A 14,764-nucleotide genomic window follows, 5' to 3' on the forward strand; every position below is an offset into this window, starting at 1 on the left:
TGTATTCAACTGCATTGCAGATTTATTCAGAATTCAAAACTTAATAATATCTTCACGCGTCAAAAGAAAGTAATTTTGGCTTTCAAGTTTGAAAAGATTTAGGTCGATTTTTGACAGGCCGAAAGAATAATTTTTTGGTTATATCTCTATGGATGAAATATATGAAACAACCGTGAAACAGATTAATTTTATTGTGATTTCCCGTTAAAAGAATTAACACCTACAACGTGAAAAACGAAAAAAATCACGTGTCAAATCAAGATTCTGAAAAAACACTAACGAAGGCGGGTGAAACACAAATCTTGACAATTCAGACATGTATATATATTGTTTGAAAAGTCAACTTGAAAACAATTTTTTTTTGTTAAGTTGAAATCGTCATATAAAATTTTCCAAACCTAGTTGGCAGGAAAATTTTGATCACACCGCCTTCGCGATCAACTCGAAAGTGTCTTAACCTGTTCTTTCAGAACCTTGCGTCAAATAACGTATGGAATGGTTATTTGTATACCTGTTTTGGACGATTGATTTTAGGCAATTTCGCGGATTGTAGGCCGAACGAAGTGATATGTATTTTTCGGTTCAGTTTTTCATCGACTCGTTCACTTGAAATTCAAATTTTGGGCACACTTACGGCGTGTATTATGCAGTGAATCGCAATTAAAGTATACTAAATAGGTATGGTCTAATGTCAAAATTTGTATTAATTTTCATTGAAAGGTGAGTTGGTGAGTTACATGAAATCGCTATTTCCTCCGGTTTGTATGGACAGACCATACCTAGTTTGTTGATTCATTGGTGAATCGTAGTTGACTCATTTTGCAGTAGCCCCAATAACCAAGGTAAATATATGGTCGGAGGTAATGCCATTCGTAACGCGCGGCCTAGCACAATAGTCCGTTGCCACACTGACATCTTTTTTTAAAATGGCTGACTAAGATTTACTTGTGTTTCACAAAATGTTGTGCCTATCACAAAACAGATGGCCCAGGTTTCTAAGCAATTTTGCTATTTTAGAGACAGCGAGAGATGGCGTTTATAGCAAATACCTTGCCAAAAAACCATTAAAAGTACAAACCAGGTATGGTCTGTCCATACAAACCGGAAAACCGCGTTTTCATACAAACAAACTCACCTTTCAATAAAAATCATTGACAGGTGACTTTGTTTATCTCCTCTCCATACAAATTTTGACATTTAGACGCATTAGACGATACGCATACCGACCATATACCTATACCTAGCTATAGACTTATATAATACTTTCATTGCCAAAAACTATGTGTGTGTGTTACGTCTCTGCAATATCCTACTGGTTTTTGTTATGTTTGTGCGCAACCACAGATGTCGCCCAACCATCAAGTATTGGTCCGCTTCATTAATGGCGTATAGCCGGGAATGAAGATTATTTTACCTCTTTCCAAATATATTTTGTAAAATTCGCTTAATTATAATTAAACAAAATTACAAAGTGCATCGACGGCCACATAAAGTGTAATCTAGTGCAACCGAATTTCGCCCATTGAACAGTGAAATGGTATATAAATTGTCTGATTTTTTTGTGTGTTGTACAACTTCTCGGGCCACTGTTCAGTGAATTTGTGTGTGATATGTACGATTGATATGTTGTTAGGTTAGGTTGTGCATTGCGAAAAGAATTTAATTGCTGGCATCATTTTTACGGTAAACGGAACAAGCATTTGGTGCAATCGAATTGGTCGTAAATGAATTTCGGATAATAATTAAAATTTTAATAATTTTGTGTGAGCACCAATTCGTCGACAAAACATCGCCCATTTTTTTCATTCCGAAGAAGAGAAAAAAAAAAACTTTTTTCTATTGTTAGTCGTGTGTTCCAGTTAAATGGTTATATGAGTGTGTAAGTGTTTTGTCCGTATATATGCAGTGCACGATATGGGGGGAAACGTTATACTCATCTCGAATTTGACAATCTACTGCTTGGTAAATATCACTATTTGATGGATATTTGTTATTGTTTAGTAAAATGCATCCGAAAATGTGCAATAAAATTGTGTGAACAATCTGTGAAGTTGCGTTATTTTTTATTGTTTTTTTCAATAAAAAATGAATTTCTCTTCACACATTTTGACAGATCCGAATTGCAAATGGCTGTCAAAAAAAATTTAGTAGCTGTTTCAAAGAGTCAAGAGAAAAAAGTTTTGCAAATTGAAGGAATAATTTCGAAGCTAAAATGGAAAAAGACATTCAATTGAAGTAGTTGGACAGAATTGGTGTCGGTTTACGTTTACGTGTGAACAATCAAAGTGATTTTTTGTTACAAAAAAAAAATATTTTTGATGCGTTTCCCCTTGCTTATAAAAGAAAAGAAAACCGAATTTCCCAGAACGAAACGTTATTTTCCCGTTCCGTTTGTGAACAACTAACATGGTAGATCCGTTCCAAGTATTGGATAATGGGAATACTTTATCTGGCACTAATGAAAATCAAATCCTTCTAAGACTCAAACAAAACATGAATGAAGAATCAACAAATTTGAGAATATGCAATGAACCAACCGACCATGCAACCAATGACGAAGAGAAAAAAACCGTTGACTTCGATGCACCGAGAGCGGATACAAACGACGGCAATGTTGATCAAACGGTCGAACCGGACAATTTGGATCAGCTGAAAATGGGAGTACCATTGAACCATCAATCCTACGAACTAAATCATTTGCCGTATCACAGTAACAGCAACAAAAATGAACAAAACTTCAGCGACAATTTGGATAAACCGAGTGCATATTGTGTCAGTGATAATTCTGAATCGGAATCGGGTGTGTTGGACGCTGATGCCGATTTCCTGATAACACGTCCCGTTCATGAACCAGTGAACAGTGAAACGTTTACAAAACATTTTGAACTTAGTGTGAGTAGTAGCAGTAGTAGTTGTACTTCAAATATAAATTTATGTGACACAGATCCGTCGAATCAAAGTCAACAAACAGCAACAGTAACAACAGTCAAATGCAATAGTGTCAATAGTAGCAATTCCACTTTAACAACAAATTGTGGCAATCTAAGTGAATCTGTAGCCGATATGGAAACGATAAAGAGTTACGATAGTCCCACGTCGACCACGACTGATGCACAGGAGACGCCAGCGGACAATCGTCGAGTGGAACCGCTGAAAATCAATTTGCACCGTGAACCGATCAAAACGATAATCAAAATTCCGAAGCACGTGCCCGACGAAACGATCCCCAAAATCACAATCAAATCCATCAAATTACCGCACACCGGCGTCTGTGACGATGATGTGCCCAAGCACACGTTAGTCGTTGATTCGTCGGTGTCGACGACAAGCAGCAGCGGCCAAAACTGTTCGTCATTCGATACGCCCAGCGAGCCGCACGTCATACCAAAATTAACCATTCGGAATTCCGTCAATTCGTTTGGCATTGCCGGACAGAGTGAAATTGTTCCTAAACTGACCATCAAAATGGACAATCACATAGCGTCATCGCAGGCGAATAACAAAGACAAAACGATCACCTCCGACGATGGCATCAAGCTGACAATAAAACCGATTCTAGAGCCGCCCATTCCCAAGCTGACGATCAAAACGAATTCGAATGATTGCGCGGAGGTGGTGAATAATACGAATGCGTCCAAATTTTCGATAAATGTCAGTCCCAGCAGTCCATCGTCGTCATCAGCTGCTATGAATAAACTAAATCGATCCGCCACCAACGCATCCAAGTCGGAAAGTATTGTGCCGAAAATCAAAATCACCAAGACCGATCCTTTGGGCGAAGTTCCTCAATTTACCATCGCCAAATCGGACGATGTGTCGACGAAAGACAATGTGGTGAAAATGGTGCCGAAATTGGTGGTCAAATTGCCCAAAGAAAGTGACTCCGAACAAACAAAATCCAAATCGTACGACGAGAGCGATGCATCCGAGCCGGCAGTCGATGAAATCGTGCCAAAGATTACGATTCGACAAGTTAAACAGCCATCCGAACCCGTGTCAAACGAAAACATTATCATACCCAAAGTGACTATCAAGCCAATCATCAATCCAAACAATGAGTCAAACGATTCGGAACCGTTGGTCACACCGAAAATCACAATCAAACCCATCCCGAAACCGTTGGACATAACACAGCCGTTAGAAATTGTGACATCATCGCCAACGACTGCCATAAAATTGTCCGAATCGTCAACAAATGAAAGCCAGCAATCGCCTCGTATTATTTTGAAAATCAACAAAACGACGTCGGAAACGATATCGAAATGTGCGACTGACGTGGAGGACAGTGGTGTGACAGTGATTCAAAAAGATCTTATGCCCAACAATTCGATAAGCAAAAAACCAGCAATCCCATTTCCAACGACAGTTTCAACGGTCGAAAATGAACTGAAGCGAACCAATTCCGTTATTCACACTCCGGTAGATAACAAACGGCTGAAGTTGGATCCATGTCTGAATGCAGCCGATGAAATTATCAATTTAGATTCGGATGAGGACAATGTCAGCGAACCGATGGAAGCCGCTAGTCCAAAAATAGAGTCGAATAATCGACATGAAGGCGAACAATTACAATCAATTCAACATCTCCAGCCGTCTATTCAGCATGACACGATAGCAACGCAACAAAATGAAACAACGACGACGACGATCCTAACGATGCCAGTGACTTCTGCTGTTACAGCCACTTCGAACACAGCTACGGTGATACCTGCGACGACGACGACGACATCAACACCGCCGATAATGACCCAAAAACACAATTCAAACAGTACCGCCGAAAATATCAAACCAAAACTACCATTCCCGGGAAATTTTTTCCTCAGCGAAGATGTGCGACCCGAAATTCCTCATCCACTGCTGACGCACAACATTGAACGCGCTAAATTGTTAGTTAGCATGATGAATGCCAATGCCGATCCGCCGAAAGACGATCAAACCAAAGGCAAACGTCAAAATGTTATCATACTCAGCGAAGGATCCAGTTCGGACTGCATTATGCTGGGCGACAATGGGACATCGTTGCCGAATTCCATTGATTTTGGTGTGAGCAATTTAAATGAAAATGGCCAGAATAATGCGGATCGTGACTCGGGTGTGGATGTTTCGAATTCGATTAAGTCGGGCGCTGACGATGTACTCGAGGATGTTACACCGGTCAAACGGGGTAGAGGCCGACCGAGAAAGGATGTGGCTACACCTGCTGTTGCGCGGTAAGTTGATCGTTGTTTTTTTTTTCCTTAAATATATTTTTAGCAACGTAGGTCCAGTCATTGTAATAATCTGAACAAATATTAAAGCTTTAAGTCGGGACATCCCATTACCAATCAAATCAAACTCAATAAATTAATTGTAAAATTGTAAAACACAGGAAAAAGGCTGAAGAGAATCAAACAACACCACGACAATTCGCCGGCGTACTAATGCCGCCCGAAAATCCACCTACTGATCCGAATACTCCACAACCTCCAAACAGTCCAATGAAATCGGGTCGAAAGCGTAGAATACGGATCGACGATGACGATGAATCGCCAACGTTCAATCCACTAGCACGGGGAATACGACGTGGACGAGGTCGAGGCGGTCGAGGATCACGAGGCGGACGAGGTAGTTTGCGAAAGCAAATGCATCGTTCGTTAATGGCTTCGCCGGACAAGTCGGGTGGTGAAGCTTCACCATTCACATCGCCAGATGCCAAGGTAATTTGTCAGTCCATTTGCCGTATGCAATGGAGAATTTCGGCCTTACTAAATTGCTCTTTGTACACAGGGCCGACGAAAACAAATATTGAAAGAAATCTCAACGCCAAGCCTACAAGTATTTGAGGAAGATACACGAATGAGCGCAGATTTAACGTCGCCCATCACGAGGTAAACTTTCGGGGAAATATTTTTTTATATTTGAAATGTCTGCTGTTGACCTGGTAATTGTAACATGTTTTTATCTGTTCGTTGTTTTGCACAGAAACTTGGAATTCCTTCAAAATGAAGAGTCACAAAGCTCACTTCACAGCAGCATAAGTGCAGCCGCTATGAATGAGGGCAGTACGACCTGTCCGGGAACAGCGAAGAAACGTGGAAAAATCGAAGTGGTTGATCCGGAAGGGTAAGCTTCACATCGTTTGTTCGATCCGTAGACAGTTTTGACCATTTTGATTCCCTTCCTCAGACGCACCGAATTCACCGTCGAAATGATAGCCGAATATGACTGGCCACCGCCGAAAGGTTGTTGTCCGGCACGTAATCGTGACACGTACATGATACAGGAACAAGTCGCCGAGTATTTGGGCGTGAAATCGTTTAAAAGAAAATACCAAGAACTGCCCCGACGAATGGTGGAAATGGAAGAGCGAAATTATTTGATGGAAAAGGGATTGGTGTCGGAGAAAATGTGTGATTTAGGTTTAACGGCTGTTTTAGCATCGGATGTGCTAGATATCATGCACAATGATTTCTACGAAAAATACGAGGAGTACAAACGGTTTCTGCGGGAGAAACACATACGAGATCTGGCGGCGAAACAGAAGGCTATGCAAGCGGAAGCGGTCGAAAAGAATCTGAGTGCAAGGGAACATGCTATACGTGCTGCTTCTCTATGGAACATTAATTTCAATAAATCGTAAGTTGTGAATTTCGGTGCCAATTCGAACTTCGGCTCACCATTTCTAATATTTCCAGTCGAAAAGAGGATCGACGGCAGTGTTTAGACCTTCAGAATTTCGTCATAAATCTTCCCGAAACGGTTAGACAGAAACTCACCCGTCCTTCACCTGCCCCATCTCATTATCCTATAGCTCTTGTGCCAGGACAATTCCAAGATTTCTACAAAGAGTACACTCCGGCTGAATTGATGTAAGTGACACGCGTTTCGAAAAATTGCAACGGCTACTTCACAATTTTCTTTACTTGCAGTTGCTATCCAATCAATTCGGCACTGGCCGATCCCATCGAGTTGAACAAAAAGTTCCAGAATCTGTTGAAATCTTCGCGTCGTGATGATAGTGACAGTTCGTCGGACAGTGATGATGACGATGATTCGTCCGATTCGGTAAGACCATTTGACGACGAGCTAAATCTCCGGCTCGAAAAATTACCGATTTTCCTTTGTTCCTTTGCAGGATTCCGATGGTTCATCAGACTCATCGGACGAGGAAAACGCCAATATCACAAGCAAGTGTAGCGTGTGCGACAACCCCCAAAATTCAAATCAAAACAACAAACCCGAATTATTTGTGCACTGCTCGAAGTGTCGGCGGAAAGGTGAGTCCAAGACACACGTCGCGATTTCCTTTTCCGACAAAAATTTCATTCGAAACTCCTTCCACTTTCTATAGTCCATCCCAGTTGCATTGAAATGTCGTCAAGGATGACGCTACGCGTACGTGAATACGATTGGCAGTGTGCTGAGTGCAAGTGTTGCATCAAATGCAAACAGGAGGTGAATGAGGACAAAATGCTGTACTGTGATCAATGCGATCGAGGATATCACATTTATTGCGTTGGCATCAAAGCCGTACCGTCAGGTAAGGTTTTCCGCTTGAACTTGTTTGTGTTTTCAGTTACTCTGGAAGCGCATGTCTTGCTAATCCGTGAATTTTTCGAAAACGAGTCTTGAAGACTACCACTGGAGAATTGATCACTAGGCAACGCACTTTTTGCCGACGGATGTTGGTTTACTTACTTACTTAACTTACTTAACAGCCATTTTTAACCCAAGCGGGTTTTGGCTGACTCCACAACAGCATTTCGCCATCTTTGACGATCCTCGGCAACAACTTTCCAATTGCGAATACTCAGCTCACGTAGGTCCTCTTCCACGCAGTCAATCCACCTTTTCTTTGGGCGGCCTCTGGGCCTAGTGCCGTCAAATTGGCTCACAAAAACTTTCTTTGCCACTCTATCATCGTTCATGCGGATCACATGACCCGCCCATCTTAGTCGTGCAGCTTTGATGACGCTAACAATATTTTCGGCACCAAAAATTTCCATGAGCTCGCTATTTGTTCTGATTCGCCACGTATCGTCCACTTTGACTGGCCCACAGATAGAGCGTTGAATTTTTCTTTCGAAACACCTTAGCCTGTTTTCTTGATTTACTGTTAAAGTCCAGGTTTCGCAGGCATAAGTGGCGACACTCCTAACCAGAGTTTTGTATAGCCGATACTTCGTGGTAATGTTTAGTAGATTGCTTCTGAAGAGGTGTTTCAATGCATAAAAACACCTACTAGCTTGCACCGTTCGAGTTTTCAGTTCTTCATCCAGATCGTTAGCAACGTTGACAGTGGAACCAAGATATTTGAAAGATTGAACAACCTCAAAATTGTACTCATTCATGGTCATGTTTTGTCCAATTCTGGATCCCTGACTCCTATCTAGTACGAGGTATTTGGTTTTGTCTTCGTTAATCACCAATCCAACTTTCTTTGCCGCCTCGTCCATTTCCACCAGACTCTCTTTCACCTTGATAGTGCCTCTACCCAAGAGGTCCGTGTCATCCGCAAAAGCCGTCAATTGTTTGGATGTGGTAAAAATTGTTCCATTCCAGTTAATCGACAGTGCTCTAGCTACTTTTTCTAATGCCAAGTTGAAGAAAAGAGTAGATAAGCGGTCTCCCTGTTTGAATCCGGTATCGATGGAGAAGGGGTCAGATAGCATGTTCTGAATCAATATCCTGCACTTCGTGTCCGTCAATGTCGCCTTTGCAAGTCTTATTAGTTTCATTGGTATCCCGAACTCCTCCAAGATATAGAAGAAAGCATTTCTGTCTAGCGAATCATACGCCTGTTTAAAATCCACAAAGAGTTGATGAATCGTGATATTAAATTCGTATGCTTTCTCCATTATCTGTTTTATGGTGAATATTTGGTCAATGGTCGATCTTCCTTCTCGAAATCCGCCCTGGTACTCGCCAATTATTTCTTCCGCGTAAACCGCAAGACGATTGAAAAGGATCGTCGCGAAGATTTTATACGCCGAGTTCAGGAGGCAAATGCCTCGGAAATTGTGACAAATCAGCTTACTCCCCTTTTTGTGTATCGGTATCATAACTCCTGTCTTCCATTGTTCCGGCATGACCTCCTCATTCCATACCACTAGCACTATTTGATAAAGCCTCCTCCATAAAGGTTCTCCGGCTGCTTTGATCAATTCGATTGGTATGTTGTCCTCACCCGGAGCTTTAGAGTCCTTGAGGGAATTCATCGCCGTTACCATTTCCTCAAAAGAGGGTTCTTCGATAGCAGGTTCCGCACGCTGATATGAACAATGTGTTTGCTGAACTAATTGGGGCCGATTCAACAGGTTCTTGAAGTACTCCGTCCACCGATTCAATATTGTTAAGTTATCGCTCAATAATTCCCCATTTTCAACCTGAATTTTCGTAGAAGTCGGTTTGAAACCGTTTCGACTCTTTTTCACCGACCTGAAGAACTCACGAACATCACCATTCCTGTTGTGCGCTTCCAAAGTTTCGATTTCTTTGATAAGGTGTTCCCGTTTCTTTCGCCTCAGTAGCCTGTACGTTCGGACATTCTCTAGCTTGTAAGCGGCGCTGTTTGCTCTAGAATTTCTACTCAGCACCCTCAGCCTTAATTCCTTTTTCTTCAAAACTGCATTCGCACATTCGTCGTCGAACCACCCCTCCCTTCTTCGAGATGATGCTCTTCCAAGGACGTCGGTAGCTGCATTGCAAATGACTTCATTGGTTTTTTGGGTCATCTCGTTAAGGTCGAACGGATGCGGTTCATCAGTCAGCTGGCTTTCTACTGCTGCTTGGAAACGGGTCTTCATATCACCTTCTTTGAGACCATCTATGTTGAACTTGGGGCGTGCATTCACTATTCTGTTATTACACCTTGGCAACTTGCATCTCAATTTTATTTTGACAAGCGCATGATCTGAATCATGCAACGTTCCCCTAAAGCTCCTGACATCATAGATGCTGTTCCTGTACTTTTCCTCGATCATCACATGGTCAATTTGGTTTTTGGTAATTCCATCATTCGAATTCCAGGTAATTTTGTGGATGTCTTTCCTCTGGAATTGAGTGCTTCTTATGGTCATACCGTATGATGTCGCAAAATTTACCGCCCTGGTGCCGTTATCGTTACATAGAGAGTGTAAACTATGTATGCCTACAATCTCTCTGTAATAATCTTCTTTTCCAATCTGCGCGTTGAAATCACCTAAAATGATCTTGACGTCCTTGATATCGTCCTCCTGTTCTTCCGTTGGGGCGTGTACATTTACCATCGTAATTTTGTGTGTCTTGGTCTTGAGCCTAAGCGTGCACATATACTTGCTAATGGGCACAAAACCGATAACCGTGTGATCCACCTTCCTGTCCACAAAGAAACCTGTACCAAATTCATGTGCGCTATTGTTTGAGCCGCTAAAATAGAACGAATGATTGGGTAGCGTGTGTATGCCGCTGTCCAACCATCTTGTTTCTTGCACTGCTGCAACGTGAATTCTGTATTTAATTAGATCGGCCGTTGTATTTTGTAGCGCTCCACGAGCATAGAGAGTTCGTAAATTCCATGTCGCTAAATGAAGATCATGATCCTTTGAACGTTGCGTGGGTCGTCTTCGTAATTCCGTTGTTATCCGAGGCTGTTGTAGTGTTTCTTGAACTAGACTTTTTTTCCGAGGAGAGGTCGTTAGCCCCTCGCTCAACCCACTCTGCCTTCCACGATTTCCCATCCAGCTCGTAGGCAAGCTTTCAGGTAGCACTCTTAAGTTTAGCAAATTTGATAACAAATCAGTACCCGGGGACTACGATTTGGGCGTAAAAAGAGCACTTGTTAGTTGAACAGTTACACACCTGGCATATGACCCGGGCTCCTCCCTTCCGTTCATATACGGTCAGATGCCACCCTATCCAACTAACCAGCCCCCGGATGTTGGATGTTGGTTTAGTGTGATAGATAGTATGAGCATGAAACACTGCTGCGTTTCCCAATTACCCTTGGATTCTTCAGGATGCCAGACAGAAATTGTTCACGAATGCATGCAATGGAGTTGTGTTTTGAGATCTCGTCGACCGGGTCAATTTCTTAAGTATCTGTTTGAAAACGTTGGATCGGAATCCAGGGGTTATTGAGACCAACGATGTAGTGATCAATGATCGTACTCAGGGACACCCAGTTCTATCCAATCAAAGTGGGCCATCAATGAAGCTTTCTTGCAGAGCGTTAAACCTCCGTTAAATTTTCGTGTCAATTCTTTCACCATCACTTCGCAATCTAAACTACCAATTTTCAACCGACAAGCCTGTTTCGACATGTCCCACGCATCTCAATTCAAAGTGCTTGTTCAATGAATAACAAACCTTTTAACAGACGTGCTTCACGCATCTCAATTTAAAGTGCTTGTTCAATGAAGACTAACAAACAACAAAAAATTAATATTTCCAGGCCGATGGCACTGCGACAACTGTTCCATATGCAGCCTATGTGGTACACGAAGCGCCGAAGGGTATCCCAATCTGAGTTTAACCAAACCGCAACGCCGAAAATTGGCCGCATCGGCCACATGGAACCATCAATATCGTGTGAACGAATCGAACAGTGTGCGCGAACATATCGGTATGTGGTGTGAGCCGTGTACGCGGCTCAATGAAAATACATAACAATAAAAAGAAAGTTTGTGTTGGACACCGAGAGAGAATTTGTTAAAATAAAAGAATCCGGACGATTCAAAAAAAAATTGTGAATTTCTTTATGTGGCCGCGGATAAGAAAATGTGGACATTCAGTGAGTGATAAAAGGAATGACGATGAAGATTAAACTTTGTTTGAATTTTTCTCTTAAATTTTGTAATTGGATTCTGTTCGTGGTGAAAGTGCAACCGTGACAAAAAGTACATAATGGAAATAAGGACGTTGATTCAATGTGACACGAATTGGGGAGAGACAACATAGAATTCTATTATATTAACTGGACATGTAAAACAATGAGCAAAACGCGATTAGATGTAAGACTTATTTTGTAAATAAATTGAATATTTAATGCAAAGAAGAACTAAAGAGTTAAAAAGAAGAAGTAAAATGAAAAAGTATTTATTGATGAAACAAAAAAAAAACATTTATAGTGCGGGAGAGGTGTGGGGAGCTTTAATGGATTTACAAGATTCAACAAAATACGGGAAATTATCTTCTTCTTCGTCGGGTATATATTTAAACGATAAAGTGGCTGATTAGTAAATTAAAAGAAAATTTGGTTTTTAGTTCTCTTCCGAAACAAAACTGATTAAAGAGACACGACACCCATTAATAGAAGAAGAAGAAATTTTCTTAGAAACAAAAATTCTCTTCAAAATTCAGTTAGACATTTTAAGTGGCAATTGAATATTACGAAAGAAGATTTTTTTAAAAATTGTGCAACAAAATCTAATAAATCAGAAGTAAAAATGAAGAAGAAAAATATTTAATTTAATAAAAAAAGAAGAAAATTGAAACGGAAGAATTGTAAAGAATATTTTTTTTTTCGTTTTTGGAAAGAAAAGCTGCAGTTGTCGTCGTATTATAAATATAATTTTTCATCGCTCTAATTAATAATTATTATTTTTTGTAGTCAAAATGGCATGAATTTTCGTTCTTAATTAATTTTATAATTTAAACACAAAAAAGTAAATTTAATTTTTTTTTTTTATGAATTTAAGACTCACTTGTACAAAAAGAAAACCAGAAAACAGATTTTATAAAATGGCAAAAAATAACGAAAATTCTAATTAAAAAAATTATTTCTTTGTTTGTTTAACATTTAAGGACTACTTATAATAATACGGAGGATAGAAACAAAAAAAACAACAACAACAAAAACCGATGATTCATTAAATTAATTTAATTATTTTTTTCCTTTTATTTTTAAATGATTTACCTTAATTAATTAAATAAAAAAGATTTTTTTTTGTTAAATAAAAATAACTCATTCTCACCTATTATATTATTTAGCTAGGCAGTTGTCTCAAAAACAAGTTCAAATATTATTTGTAAAAGAAGAAACAAAACAAAACTTTTTAAAAGAAAAACCAATAAAATAAAATTAAAAATTACTAATTGTGTACACACACTAATTGCAAGTTCAGTTTGATTTTCCGACTTTCTCTAGTGAATAAATTATTATTTTTTTGTTTTCTTTCTTCTCCGTTTTTTTTTTTTCTTTTCCTTTAAGACTTTTTAGTTTGAACGAAAGATCAGATGATTTTCTCTGGGAGAAGGGTCAAGTAAAATGTAATTTCTTTTACAATTCATTAAAACAAAATTTATGTACGGACAATGGTGCATACCGTTTTCTTTTTTTGTATAAAATAAAACTTATTTGTTCACGAAAAAAAAAATGGATACCAACATCTGCGGTTTTTCTTTTGAATATCGTGGAATCGCACCAGCCCCGGCAGTGGTGGGATCTGAAATTGTTTGGAAAAATTAAATCTTTGAAATTTTTGGGGCTAAGGGCAAAAAAGGAACTTATTGGTTTAGTGCCCATTTGACAAGTCTGATGAAAAAAGTATTTTCTTCCCGGAAGCAAAAAAAGTGTAAAACTTTCCGTTTTGTAAGTAAAAATTTCCAAGTTTTGAGTTTAACATCAAATACGTCGATAACAGTGAGGGCTTCCCAGGTGTGTCACTCCGGTGATATCGCACTTTTTCCACCAGTGGCAAGTGGATCGCTACCGGTTTTGAGAGAGTTTTGAATTTTTTTTAACACGTTGCCACACGTTCTGTTGTCAAGTTCAATTTTTTACATGCTTTTGTTTTCCCTAGAGTCGAAAGTAGCTCATTTCACACCTAGGGAAAACAAGAGAATTGGTTTAGGCTTCAAAAGCATGTAATAGTATTTTACATGACTTGGGATGAAAAGTAGAGTAACGAGACTCATAATATCATAATATTGGATTTCTAGGTAAAAATGCTGGGACTTCCAGGTAAAGAATATTAAATTTTATCTTCAATCTTACGGAAGCGACTTACCTATATATAATCTTTAAGGCACAGATGGCATTTTCATCATAATTTTTCGATAATGTTTTTCTTCCTTTTATAAGAAAGGTGGGAGCGAAGCGAGCGACAAATTTTGTGAATGAAGCGTTACGGATGAATGTAAATGTATTTATAATAATAATAGTGCGCGCGGAGCGATCGAAAAAAATTGACTAGTAAATGTCCAGACGTTTGAATTCTGTTCATTTGAAATGACGCGACTAAAGAGGAAAACGTATATTGACCTGACTGAGGCAACCTTTTCAAAATGAAGAAAATCGATTAAAGATTTGTTTTAAACCTGAAATTGTGACCAAAGCGATCGAAAATTTTTGTGTGATTCATTGACAAGGCTTATTTTTCTATTTTCCTACAAAAGATCTCGATTCGCTTCTGCTTGTATGCTTACCTGCAATCATCTAATCATTTTAACTCATGATTCCTGTTCGTTTCCCACTTGTTTCGCTATTTTTATGATTTTCAAGTTTTTCAATAAATTCTCGTTCTCTATTGCAAGGACTGATTCCCTTTTTTTTTTAAATCATTTCCTGATTTCTGGTCATTTCCATACTCCCAGTCAATTCCAGATTTCCGAATTTCGGGCATTTCCAGATTTTTTTTTTCATTTCCCGATTTCTGGTCATTTTCCAATTACTGTTAAATTCCCGATTTCTGGTCATTTCACGATTTCTAGTGATTTTACGATTTCTGGTAATTTCCAGATTTCTAGTGATTTCCCGAATTCCGGTCATTTCCCGATTTTTGGTCATTTTCCGATTTCTTGTGAT

General features: G+C 39.5%; 1 protein-coding gene across 2 annotated transcripts; it reads left to right on the forward strand.

Annotated features, from left to right (window-relative positions):
• Positions 1 to 1,355: 1,355 nt before the first annotated feature.
• LOC119072710 (supporter of activation of yellow protein) lies at positions 1,356 to 12,361 on the forward strand. Of its 2 annotated transcripts, none has more exons than XM_037177983.1 (11): positions 1,356 to 1,537; positions 2,114 to 5,210; positions 5,369 to 5,696; positions 5,767 to 5,867; positions 5,962 to 6,102; positions 6,166 to 6,615; positions 6,675 to 6,848; positions 6,909 to 7,044; positions 7,115 to 7,256; positions 7,331 to 7,519; positions 11,411 to 12,361. In XM_037177983.1, exons 2-11 carry the CDS (start codon positions 2,407 to 2,409, stop codon positions 11,623 to 11,625), a joined length of 4,680 nt encoding a protein of 1,559 aa, XP_037033878.1. In that variant the 5' UTR covers positions 1,356 to 1,537; positions 2,114 to 2,406; the 3' UTR covers positions 11,626 to 12,361. The 2 variants fall into 2 exon arrangements, with proteins under 2 accessions (XP_037033878.1, XP_037033887.1); XM_037177992.1 differs by having other exon boundaries at positions 2,481 to 5,210.
• The last annotated feature ends 2,403 nt before the right edge of the window (positions 12,362 to 14,764 follow it).

Source organism: Bradysia coprophila, chromosome II, assembly GCF_014529535.1.
Source record: "Bradysia coprophila strain Holo2 chromosome II, BU_Bcop_v1, whole genome shotgun sequence".
NCBI lineage: Eukaryota > Metazoa > Arthropoda > Insecta > Diptera > Sciaridae > Bradysia > Bradysia coprophila.